Source organism: Triturus cristatus, chromosome 8 (genome assembly GCF_964204655.1).
Source record: "Triturus cristatus chromosome 8, aTriCri1.1, whole genome shotgun sequence".
Classification (NCBI taxonomy): domain Eukaryota; kingdom Metazoa; phylum Chordata; class Amphibia; order Caudata; family Salamandridae; genus Triturus; species Triturus cristatus.
In genome coordinates this window covers 323,533,969-323,546,646 of record NC_140591.1, presented here as the reverse complement: position 1 = coordinate 323,546,646, position 12,678 = coordinate 323,533,969, and the positions used below count along the sequence as shown (strand labels likewise).

The 12,678-nt window shown below is 42.7% G+C and overlaps 1 protein-coding gene across 1 annotated transcript in view; it reads right to left on the bottom strand.

The window, feature by feature from the left end:
• The window catches only part of CDK8 (cyclin dependent kinase 8), a 218,225-nt gene that overhangs the window by 90,676 nt on the left and 114,871 nt on the right, over positions 1 to 12,678 (bottom strand). The window contains exon 7 of the mRNA XM_085621614.1: positions 2,968 to 3,111. Coding sequence (XP_085477740.1) covers positions 2,968 to 3,111 — 144 coding nt within the window. The remainder of the gene's footprint in view (positions 1 to 2,967; positions 3,112 to 12,678) is intronic.

The following is a 12,678-nucleotide window of genomic DNA, read 5'->3' as shown; positions in this document are numbered from 1 at the left end:
GGGCTACTAAGCGGATGCAGAAGCCCAAGAGCCCCAGAGCTGTACACACTGAGACCCAGATCAAAGGTTGAAACATTGAGATCCTGGATTCTCGAAAGGCATCAGGAAAGCTCAACATAGCACCACATCCAGGATACCTCTAGTGAAGGGAGCCTCTGCGAAAGAGTCAGGTGTGACCGCCGTACATTGAGGGGAAATCCCAGAGATGGGAACAGATTGACAGTCATTTGGAGGTGGATGACGGCTGTTTGAGTTGAGACCCCCCCACTTCATCAGCCAGTCATTGAGGTATGGGAAGACCAGTATTCCCTACCTCTGAAGTTGGGCAACTACCACCACCATCACTTTAATAAACATCCCAAAAAACTGGTAAGGTTGAAGAGAAGCATTGAGAACTGAAAGTGTGTGTGCCCCCTGAAACTATAGGTAGCACCTGTGAGACTGTCTGGCAGGAATGTGCAAACAGGCATTGTGCAAATCCAGCACCACAATTTACCAGCTGGATCCAGGGCAGACAGAATTTGAGTGCAAAACTTTAGCATGTCCTTTTTGGAGTTCAGAGGGAGAAGGTCTAAAATAGGTCGAATTCCTCTATCCTCCTTCAGGACCAGAAAGTAACGGAGAAGCAGTCAGTCCCAACCGTGGATGCCAGTACCCTCTATACAGCTCCCTTGTTCCAAAAGAGCCTGGATATCTTTCCACAGGATGGACAAGTGGCCTCCAGAAGTCGTTGCTGCAGCATGTTTAAAGGGGTGAACAGAAAGGGTTGGCCAACTGCTGGACAACTTGAGGCATCCATCTGTCGCCACCCATGGAAGTAATAACTTATCCAGCCTTCCAACCGTTGGCAGTGTGCCACTGACAAAAAAACGAAAGGGGTTTTCCAGTGGTGGCTGTGGGAAGGGGAGAGGGGGAGGGGGGCAAGGCCAAGTGAGTGCAACATAGCTTTGACCCTGGTTTCGCCCATATGGCCAGGACAGTGTCCGTGAGGGCCTCACTGAATGAGTGGAGAGGCTCGTTGAAGGTCTGCACTGGTTGCATAATGTCTGTAACTACATTGTTTTTTATTTCCACTGAATATAGCAAGAGGTAGAGGATTTTTGTCTCCCTCCTGATGACCATCTACAGTTTTTGATACTGCTGTAAATGCGATCTTATGGATGGAGCAATTTCTGACCAACTGCGCAGAAAAATAGAAAACGAATTTAAAAAAAAGTAAGAATGGGTCACTCGAATCATCTACATGACCTCTGCAATGCTCCAGGGTTTCTTCTTCTCTAGTCTTCCGTTCAATATATAAGTACACGCCTTGCAAAAACTATTAGGTTAATACAGCATGAACTTCCAAATGTATGCACATGACATGCAAATCCATTTCGAGCTAGAAAACAAATTTGATAACTTAACTGGCAACTCTGCTTACTTGAATTATATGCTCTACAGGATGAAGGAGAATTTCATTTGCATGAAGAGACACAACAGAGATCCTTGTTGGAGGAACAACAAAGTCTCTGCAATTTGAGTGGGCTACAGGCCTCTGAAATGTGGCCAACCTCTCTAACAACTAGGAACTCAAGTCAACATAATACTTAAGGATATCAATCTTCAACTCTGGCTTACTCTGATAAATGCTAATACTTCTCCAACATGATCACAAAATTAAGCTACCATAAGCATTGGTCTTAGCACGCTTGGATTACTGTATAATTTGCTCTAGCAACCAAAAGACCTTCATTGCCACAGACGCTACATCATGGGGCAGCCAGAATGTGCTTAAATCTCTGCAGAATCGACCAAAACAAACCCATCCTAAAGCCAGGATTGAATTCAAGGTCCGATATGAAACATGAAGGCTAATGGGTTTTCAATCATCTAAATTGTGAAACAGCCACAATCCTAACCGAAAATCTTAATCCAATCATATGAGGGTTAAGGAAAAATCTGAAAATATAACTATTTTTAGGTTATGGCTGAAGAAAGTTGGACACAGTTACTAAACCACTGTGTCCAACTCCCAACTTCTTTAGGACTCTGAGTACCCTAAAGGCTGCTGCACTTTGGAAAACATCAAAACTGAAAGAGAATAAGGGCTCTAGTAACAGCTCAAGAGCTTGGTTAAACACCACCAAAGTTCAATATAAGAAATCACACCCAGAAAGATGTAGTTTGAGTAACATGACTGTGGCGATGGCTTAGATCAAGGTTGACAAGAAACCAAGAAGCTAGAGTTCTCAGAGGAAGAAAGTGATGGCTTGAGCTCCCACATAATGAGGCAACATTCGTGGAAGAAAGATTTCAGAACTAAACCAGTGAAGAGGGGGTGCAGGAGGACTTCGTGAAAATGACGAGAATTCCCGGATTCTGCTGAAGGGAGGACAGGTAAAAATGCTGAGACGTTACCACCAAATTATTGCATTAGACGACGCGGTTAATGGTAAGAAAAATTCTAAAAATTGTTAAATTTACAAATAGAAATACATAATCTGGCAGACATGTTTATGCAGAAAGGCCAAAACTTAAGGATGCCATAAAAAACTAAAAAAGGTCATTTTTATATTTTTTTATTCAGGCTAGACGATTGCAAAGTAATTACAAATTCATTTTACCATGCAGTACTAAAGTCTAGCATCACTAGAATAGCTGTTAATGGTTGGGAAGTGCAGCGTTAACAATAATTTGAATCTTTTTGTCAGAAAGAGACATAAGACAGAAAGAGAAAACCCTATTTATGCTTGTCATTTTACTCCCCACTTAATCCCAATTTGTCACCTAAATTTATAAATAAACAAGAAAGAAAAAAAGTTTTGAAAATCATATAAGCAAATATGTATATTATTCAGAACAATTTCATACAAGATGTGCAATCCTTTAAAATCCGTTTTTTTCCCCTCAAAACACACAGCTATGGGTGCTCAAGATTTTCCAACAACAAATTGGCAGCACAGTGATAAGGAATAAAGTACAGACCTGCAGGAAAACCCATGACATTGAATATCCTATCCAGCTGGTCATGGTGATAAGGATTACTAGTTTTAATATCCTCTTGCCGACAATGAAATATTGGTTCCGACGTCAGCAGCTCTGCAAATATACACCCTATCGCCCAAATATCTAGACAAACAAATAAAAGACTATTAGAAAGATTTAGTCACTATCATTTTCTGTTCATGAACAGGATCTATTCCATTAAATGGTATTCCTAAATAAAATTATTCCTTCAAATTATTTTTTAGTCCAGTGTTCTTTTTTATTCAGTACCTTGCAGCATATGAGATACAGCAGTTATAGAAAAAGCAAAACCGATAAGAATGAACCAAGGTCTAAATACAGTTTTAGCCTTTTCGTAATTAAACACCATATTTCTGAAATTTGTGGCCCAATTAAGAGTCCCTCAGTGGGGTAAATGTGCTATTTACCACACCCTATAAAATCGGACTCCCAGGTTTCAGGATTGTGTGATAAACTGCATCTATTCTGAGCTCCTGCGGAATAACATGCAGGTGGTGGTGCTTACTATACCAAAATCGTCATTCCATGGTAAATACTGTAGGTTTTTCAGTTTTATATTCTGGCAGATTTGATCTACTGAAATGTAACGGCAATTACAGTGTGTTGCAAACCATGCACAATTATGACAAGGGTTTGTACAGGGGTCAGAAAGCTCAAGCCTACTCACAATCCGGGTCTGTGTGGTACAGCACAACTTCACAAACAGCCATTTTAATAGCAAGTCAACAACGCAATGTAATATTTTCCATGTTGCACCAGCTTATAACGAGGGTCTACAAATTTTATGGTATAACTCTTTTTATTGGTTTATAACAAAATACAGCATTGAAAGCTTACAGCCATATATATCGGGTAGCCGGCTTAAAGAGCACTAATCTGAGAGCTTGACACAGCTAAATGCCAACAACCCAGAGGCATATATTATCAACCACAGGGGCGGCCCAAAAGCTCTTGAACCAGGGGCAATCAATATTTAGTCCAAACAGTGATTCAAGAACTAATTATCTTGCACAATACACCAATTACAAAACATTACACATTATAATCAAATAACATTGATAATAGTCAGAAAAGCTAAGGTAAAGAAAACAGAAAGCAAACAAGACCCTTATGTATATAATTATCAAAAGTAAAAATGTATTACAGTTAATACATTTTAAAAAAACAATGGAGCTCCATACAATGCGTTGGTACAGAGGAATAATAAATGTTTGCAGACCAAAAGCAGTGGCAGACAAAAATACGTCACAAAACAGGAGAATAACATAAAACCAAATAATGTGTCCTCAATTAATTCTCAGGTCACATATACGTCGACGGCGTTTCAACCGCTTTGTTAATATGCGGTCATCATCAGGACAAAGAGAAATTGACAGAGCATCCAAATTCTAATTTGTAGAGGTACTCCGACGTCGTTTCACAAAAAAATTGGTAAAGAACGTCCAGATAGAATGTATATAGACACATATAGAAATAAACAGTGTCCTCCACGCTCGAGAAATCATATTTCTCGAGCTATACCATGTTAAGACACTGTTTATTTCTATATGTGTCTATATACATTTTTGTCTGCCACTGCTTTTGGTCTGCAAACCTATTTCTTGTATTGTGCAAGAAAATTAGTTCTTGAACCACTGTTTGGACTAAATAACAACTCAGAGGCAGGCAGCGTAGTTCATAGGCTACATCCGGCTACCCTATAAGGAAGGCTTAGTTCTATAGCCACGTTCGTCTAGAACGTAGTCCCATGCTATTACAAGCGTGTGGCATCTATTAGATGAATTCTAACTTGGCAACAAGCCATAGGAAATGGCAAAATAGAAAAGAAAAAGGGAGGGAAAAAAGAGAACCATACCCCCACACCCCACCCAGTCCTATCCGCACCATGAATTGGGCTGGCATCTAAGCTTTTTGAGGCTTACAAGGGTGGTCTGTAGAAATGAGTCACAGAACTAGCAGTGAGTTGCAGAATGGTCTACAAATGTTAAAACTGTGACAGATGGAGCCAAGAAAAGTGTCTGGAAGCATTTTTAAATTTTTTTGGGTGTCAGGTTGCAATGGTGTTTGAGTTGATTTTGCGTACACATACATGAACCACAGGTCAAGAGTCTTGTCCTGAAAAGAAAATATATCATTGAAGAAGAAAAACCAATGTCTCTCAAAGGAAACCAAGCCAGTCACAACAGATAATTAAGAAATGATGCTAAAGCAACAGTCCAAGAAAAGAAGGCCGTTGCACCACTACCCACGTGGCCGCACAGGAAACCATGTATTTTTCTTTTCACACAAGGCACTCCATTTCTGGCAAGAATTTGGAGCAGGTTCTAAAGGTATAATAACTGCATGAGAGAAGTATGCTCACGATATTGAATCGGATAACAGTGAAGAAACCAGTGACAGTAATCATATGGAGGTGCCACCTTGACTGACGCTGCTTTCGGTCTGTCATTTTTGTGCACGTTTTAATTTTTCTTGGTAATATTGTTATAGTGGCTGGAATTTCTTAGGCAATCTTTTGTCTCTCCTATATCAAGCTTTAGATGCAACGAGGGCCAACATGAGCCACAATGCTAGATTTTTCACTGACCATACAGATTTAAATATGGGGAGAGTGATGTGGTAGAATGAAAGATAATCCTTTCCTCAATCATGGACTGTACTCCTGTTTAAATAATTCAACATCACCTGAGCAAACTTTTATGATCAGGAAAACAGTGAACTTACTGAATGCACAGAAGTGTTGCAAAGTCAATTTGATAGCTACTCATTATTAAGCAAACATCCCGGGATCAGCAGATAATACATGTATTTGGAGAAGCAGCAATATTGCATGCTTGTTGCAGTCATAAAACAGATGGAAATTGGTTCCCATGTGTATAATTGAGCGTCATAAATGCTCATTTAAGTTGTTCAGTGACATCTGTTATTTTTATCTTGTTGAAGATAATTATGACTACAAACTCAAGGATTCAGACGCCCACAAAGTAAAGTGGACAGTAAACATAATGCACCCCGTATGAAAATTAAATGACAGGAAGCAACCAGGTTAAAGCCAAAAAGACTACACAAAGTGTGAAATTAAAATGGCAAGAAAAATAGAGTTTTATTTTCAGAACACTAAAACAATGCAATGAAAACACCCATGGAAGTGACTGCATTCATTAATCTTTAGCTGCCCAGAGATACGCCCATCAGTGAAACCGTGCTGACTCACTTTAATAATCATACACGAAGGCTGCCAACAATAAGATGATGCAATAAAAATGCAATATCAACAGTAATTTGTACCGAAGGGGATATCTAGTTAAGGGTTCTCCAACAAGTAGCTCGAGAGCTACTGAGAGGTCTCCAGCTATCCGTCAGAAGCTCCTGTATGTTCAGCCTACCGGAATAAATAAAGAGCTGCAGTTCGGTTGAATTAGATAAGTTGCCAGAATTGAAAAGGAGGGATGTGAAAGTGAAATCTGTGTATTTTCATATCTGTAGTATGGAGATTTTTGAAGTTATGCTGCGTTGGGAAGTACCATTAGGGATGCTCTTTACCAGATGCCTGGCCGCAATGTGTATATGACATGCAGCAGCATTAAAAATTAAAAATTACAGTATTGTTGGTGACCTTCTCTGATGCATTGAAGGGGCCACAAGTAATATCCCACATGAAAATGCCACAAATTAATCAACTCTGAGGTAAACAAGGTGGTAAAGGAAATGGTCACTGAATGTCTAAGTACTTAGAGATGATTTTAATGGAACATAAACTTTTAGTACATAAAAGATTGGAGATACCCGACATAACCTAAAAAAGGCAAGTAGTCTCCTCGAGACCATGGATATATAACAAGCATTTGCAATGAAATAGGTCTCGCATTTACGCAAGTTTGAGCTTTTGGAATTGTAAATGACAATGTCTTTTATTTATGTTTTGGTTTGTAAAACAAATAAAAGGCATTGTCATTTGCAATGCTAATAGCTTAAACTCTTGCAAATGCGAGACCTATTGCATTGCAAATACTTGTTAGGACCGGGAATAATGTTTTGAATTCACACAAAATGCTTAGATCATCATTTGCACAACAGGGCGCGCACACTGGAGCAACCTTGAAAGCTTATAGTCTGTTTTTGGTCATGGACTTTTTAAAAATATTAAGTAAAAAAAGATTGCATCATGGGTGATTAAAGAATGTCACAACCACAAGCTTATTTAACCAATAACAATAAATTGAATATACACACTTGAGTAGATTTATCTGATACTAAACTAATATTCAACCATCTTACGTCACGAATAAAGGCTTGTAATAATAAAACCATCTCTATGGCAACAGAAGTGAAGCGAGAAGTTGTACTATAAAATTAGTTCTCTTTAAAAGAATCAAGATACAAAGGGGCCATTGAATAAAGACTTGCTCGCCTCCGTATATCCTTAATCTTTGGAAACGCGTTTGTAAATTCCTGCATAGAACAAAGGAAACGGCACCCAAAATTCCCTCGCTCAAGTGTGTTAGAAATACCAGGTTTTAGCACATGCACAGTTTCACCCTATCCCGCTATTCCAAACTTTGCAGTATTATTGACTCTCACAAATTTAACTCACACACATTCCTCAAGGGGAAAGAGGTTGTTATTGCTGAAAATGTGTTGAATTCAGATGCGGTAAAACCGTTTGTGTGTTATTCCCCATTCCAACCTAATTACCGTGGAAGTGGGTGTTAAAAATTGCCACAGAGTGTGGTAATGGAATTACCCGGGGTGATTTTTACAACACAGTATTCCATGAAACTTGCATTCAGAGGCTCAGTCCTGTCATGTCATCGGTATACCAAAAGAGGCTTTTATCAATACTTTTAACCCAATGAGGGATCAATACACTTCATATTGTCAAGTATTAACACCAATAGTTTTGCCATAGCTTTTCACAAAAGTCTCCCTACTACCTAGATATTAGTTCCACAGCGCATAGATTAATATATTAAAATAAAAAGTTAAATAAAACTGAAAGGTTAATCCGGAAACATTTCCTGTTGCAATACGAAAACAGTCACCTGCGTCTCAAGCCTGCACATAAAAGAATGTGGCAAAGTACAAAATGAAAACCGTGATTTGCAGACGTGTGCATTCTATATTGTACAATGTGCAAATTACAGTAAATAATGACAGACAACTGCGGTGTCCATACTTTATACATCTGGGTACCTGTGAAATGTTTTTCTGCTATGCATTAACTATTAGCTTCGATGATGCAAAAACGATGCATAAAACCATACGCATCATATCTATTCACCTGATAGTGATAAAAAGAATACAGACCTATAGTTTTACAAGAACTTCAGTTTTCACAACATTCTTTCTACTCTACTCGAAATCTCCATTCAATTTAAGGACCAAACGAAAAACTAGGACAGATCCTCTCGCTACTGAAAACGAGTGGTGCGCGCGCCACAGCGAGACATGTGGTTTCAATTATCGCGCCTGTGTCTGGGCAGAATAATTGAAACCACATGACGGCCGGTGCGCGTAATAGACACCAATAGGCCATGGGCGGAGCAATGTGCCCGCCTTTGGCCAATTGCGTGCTGTCTTTCATAAAAAGACACACGCAAAGGCCAATAGCGTAGCCCAAAAGGAAAAGCACACGCACAAGCGTGTGCGATTCCTAGCTCGATTTTGAAACCCCGTACAAGAGGTCTCTCGCTGTGCGAGCACTGCTGCGCACTGCAACTCAAAGGCGCGAGACCTAAAAAGGTATTACTTCAAATATGAATGACAATGAAGGGCTGTACTCTCTAAACACAAGGCTGTAATAGAATTAGTGTAGAATGGAGAAATTAATGAAGCATCTATCTGCGTGATTTTAATGTTTTTTTTGTTTTTTTACAAAATAAAGAATTTTTGTAGAAAATGTTGAAGCTTTATCTGTCTCTTTCCAGGGCTACTGTACTATAGCAAAAATTGTGACAGGCGAGTAATGTTCGCTGTTTTCAGTATTAACATTCTTCCTAACTTCCTTGTTTTATTGGGTTTCCTTTTGTAGTAAAAGCTCCCTAGACTCGCAGCAGCCTACTAAAGAATCATCATCCGTAAGGATTTGCTTAAATCCCTAACCATAGCGCACTCAATTAAGATCCATTTTTTCAGTTTACACTCCCACTCCGAGAGACTCGTTAGGACAATAAAAAAGTAATGGATGGAAATGCTTGCACATGTCACCAACGTGTCGGGCATTCCTTCTGACCTCAGGGCACTGGTACATGACAGAGTAGCTGGTTTTAAACTAGGCGCTGTATTTTCAATGGCACCATTAATCAGGAGAGCAGCTGCCTAGGGATTCTCTCTCTTCATTTCCTTGTGATTTACAATTCTTTACTAGAATGACCTGTGTACAATTAGGCGATCTCCATCTCAAAGTAGACACCCATATTCTTAGCTTTATAGATTCTTCAACATCCCTTTATGAGCGGATTAAGTTTAAGTTTTCCCTCCTCATCATCATACTTACTGTTCTTTCACTCGTGGTGTGGTGTTAAAGGTGTCCTGGAGGTTGTAACATCATAGGTAAGTATATAATGGGTCATTACATCAGGAATAGTGTCACATTACAACTTCACAGATAAGTTAACGAATATGACTTAATCAAGTAGTACTTTTATAGCGCGGTTAGCACCCCAACGGGTATCCAGGCACTGTGCTAAGAAATCAGTCGAAGAACAGAGTCTGGAGTCCCGCCTGAAGTGGGTCAATGAAGGTGAGGGGAAAGAGAGGAAGGGGAGGGCATTTCAGGATTTGGCGGAGAGGTGGGAGAATGAGCATTCTCCAGAGATGGACGCGTGGTATATGTGTGAGGCCGAGGTGGGCGGAATAGAGGTTCCTGGGAGGATAGTTGAAATGCAGGAAGTGGTTACTGTAGGTGGGTCCTTGGTCGTGGAGGGCTTTGTAGGCTTGGGGGAGAAACTTGAAATGGCATCTCTTCGAGACAGGGAGCCAGTGGAGGACCTTCAGGTACTGGGTGATGTGGGTACACTGGGCAGGTTGAGGATCAGTCTGGCAGCTGCATTCTGAATCGGCTGGAGTCTTTTCATGAGTTCGGTGGTGGTGCCTGCATAGAGTGAGTTGCCGTAGTCCAGCCGACTGGTGATGAGGGATTGTGTCACTGTTTTCCTGGTGCTGGTGGGAAGCCACTTCAAGACTTTACGGAGCATGCGGAGCACGTGGAAGCAGGCTGAGGAGACATCGTTGACCTGATGTTTCATGTAGATTTTGCTGTACAGGATGATGCAGAGGTTGCGGGCGTGGTCTTTGAGTGGTGTGGGTCCGAGCGCTGATGGCCACCAGGAGTCATTCCAGAGGGCGGTGTGTCTGCTGTAGATCAGAACTTCGGTTTTGTCTATGTTGAGCTTTAGGCAGTTGTTCTTTATCAGTATGAGACGCTCTTAAAACAGATGTGGAAGTTGGTCTTCGTTGCGGTGGAGTCTGCTGAGAATGAGAGGACGAGCTGGGTGTCGTTGGCGTAGGAGATGATGTTAATGTGCACTCAGACGAAGATGTTGAAGAGGGATGGACTGAGGGATGAGCCTTGAATGATGCTGCAGATTGTGTGCTTGGGTTGTTAGGTGAAGGGAGTGTGGCGGTCTCTCTGGTTATGCCCCATGAGAAAGGACGCAGTCCATATGAGCACCTGGTCTGTGATTCCGAACTGGTGTAGGCGATCAATGAGTGTGTGGTGGGAGACTATGTCGAAGGTTGCAGAGAGGTCGAGCAGGATCAGGGCAGCTGATTCTCCTATGTCGAGTAGGGTGTGGATGTCATCTATTGCGGGAATCAGGGATATCTCTGTGCAGTGGCTGGCTCTGAAACTGGATTGGGTAAGATCCACCAGGTTGTTTCTCTCCAGGTGTTCAGTGAGTTGGAGGACGATGGCTTTCTTCATGACTTAGGAGGGGAATGGGAGCAGTGAGATGGGATGGTAGGTCTGGCGCTCGCTGGGGTCTGCAGAGGGTTTCTTGAGAAGAGGTCCCATCTTAGCGTGAATTCCAGTCGTCGGGAAAGGCAGCTGTGGTTATGGAGGATGGAGGTGAGCTGGTGGCTGATCTCATCGCTTCCGAGGTTGAGAAGTCGGTGGAGGCATGGGTCGGTGGGTGCTCCCGAGTGGATGGAGTTCATTAGAGTGGCTGTGTTCGGTGTGGTGAGTTGTTCCAATGTGGTGAGTGGGTGGTCGACAGTGGTGATCGATGGGATGCTGATGAGGTCCATGGGTTGGGATTGAAGTTTCTGTAGATGGTTGCTATCTTGTTATGGAAGTGGTAAGCGGGGGCGTCGCAGAGTTCCTTTGAGGATGGGATCGAGTTTTCGGTGGCTGACAGGCAGCTTAACTCTCAGATGATGGTGAGGAGTTCATTGGTTTGGTTGGTGCTGGTCTCGATCCGTTGGGTCAGGGCCTCCTTTTAGAGGCATTGAGCTAGCAGTGGTAGTTGTTAACGGCTGACTTGAAGGTGGCTCGGTCAGTGTGTGGTTCCTGCTGGTGTGCCATCTTCTTTCCAGTTGTTTGCAAATGCACATCGAAGTGCTGAGTTCCAGGGTGTACCAGCTGGCTCGTTTGGTAGGTCTGTGCTTTTTTTCTGGTTTAATGGGAGTGACTCGGTCGGCGGCGCTGGTGATCGAGGCACTGAAGTTCTCTATTGCCTGGTCCAAGTTGTTGATGACGTTGGCTGTGTAAACCTGATGGCGTCAGTCCGTTGGTGCTTGGTCCAGCTGTAGAAGGGGGTGCTATGGCGGTTGGGGCGGTGTAAGGAGGTCTGGCTTGGGTGAAGTGTACAATGAAGTGGTCCGATCAGGTGAGGTCTGAGGTGTGACTGTATCAGATTCTGTTGCAGGATGTGAAGATGGGGGTACAGTGTGTGTCCTGCTTTGTGTGTGGAGCCTGTGACCAGCTCCTTGAGACCAATGTTGTCCAGTCTTTCCAGGAGGTCGGTGGGGTTGGTGTCCGTGGGGTTGTTCAGGTGGAAATTGAGGACTCACAGGAAGACGTAGTGTTCAGATTCATTGGGAAGGGATGATGAATTCAGCAATGGCTTCACTGAGGCCGGTTCGTGGCCCTGGCGTTCTGTATGTGAGGGTGCCTTTGATGGTGGTTTTGTTGTCGGTGCAGAGCAGGAAGTTCATGTGTTCCAGGATCGGCATGGTTTCATCATTTGTGATGGTGTAGGTGATCGATTCCTAATGTACAATGGCGATGCCACCTCTTTCTGTTGGTGTGATCGTGGTGTTTCATCTTGTAGTCGGTGGGTGCTGTTGTGGAGATGTCTGGGGACAATGTGGGGGTCAGCCAGGTCTCTGTAATGAAGTTGTGGGCGAAGGTGTGGATAGCGTTCCAGACTTCGGTGGCATGTCTTTACAGTAATCTGGAGTTGATTAGTAGGCAACTGAGTTGTTCCGGGGGCCTCGGACGTCGGGGCTGCCTTGGTGCTTGTTGCTGCAATGGTGGTTGGTGCTGGGATGGAGGTGAACCAGCAGCGGATGCAGGTGAAAGGTCCTGTTGTGGAGTGAGGCAACGCAAGGCAAGAGTTGCTGTTGCGTGCTCTGTCCAAGGCGCTGAGGTCTGCGGCGGAGTATCTAAGGGAGTGCGGGGGGGGGGGGGGGGGGGGAGGGGGGGCAGGGTTCCTGGCGCTGGCTGCG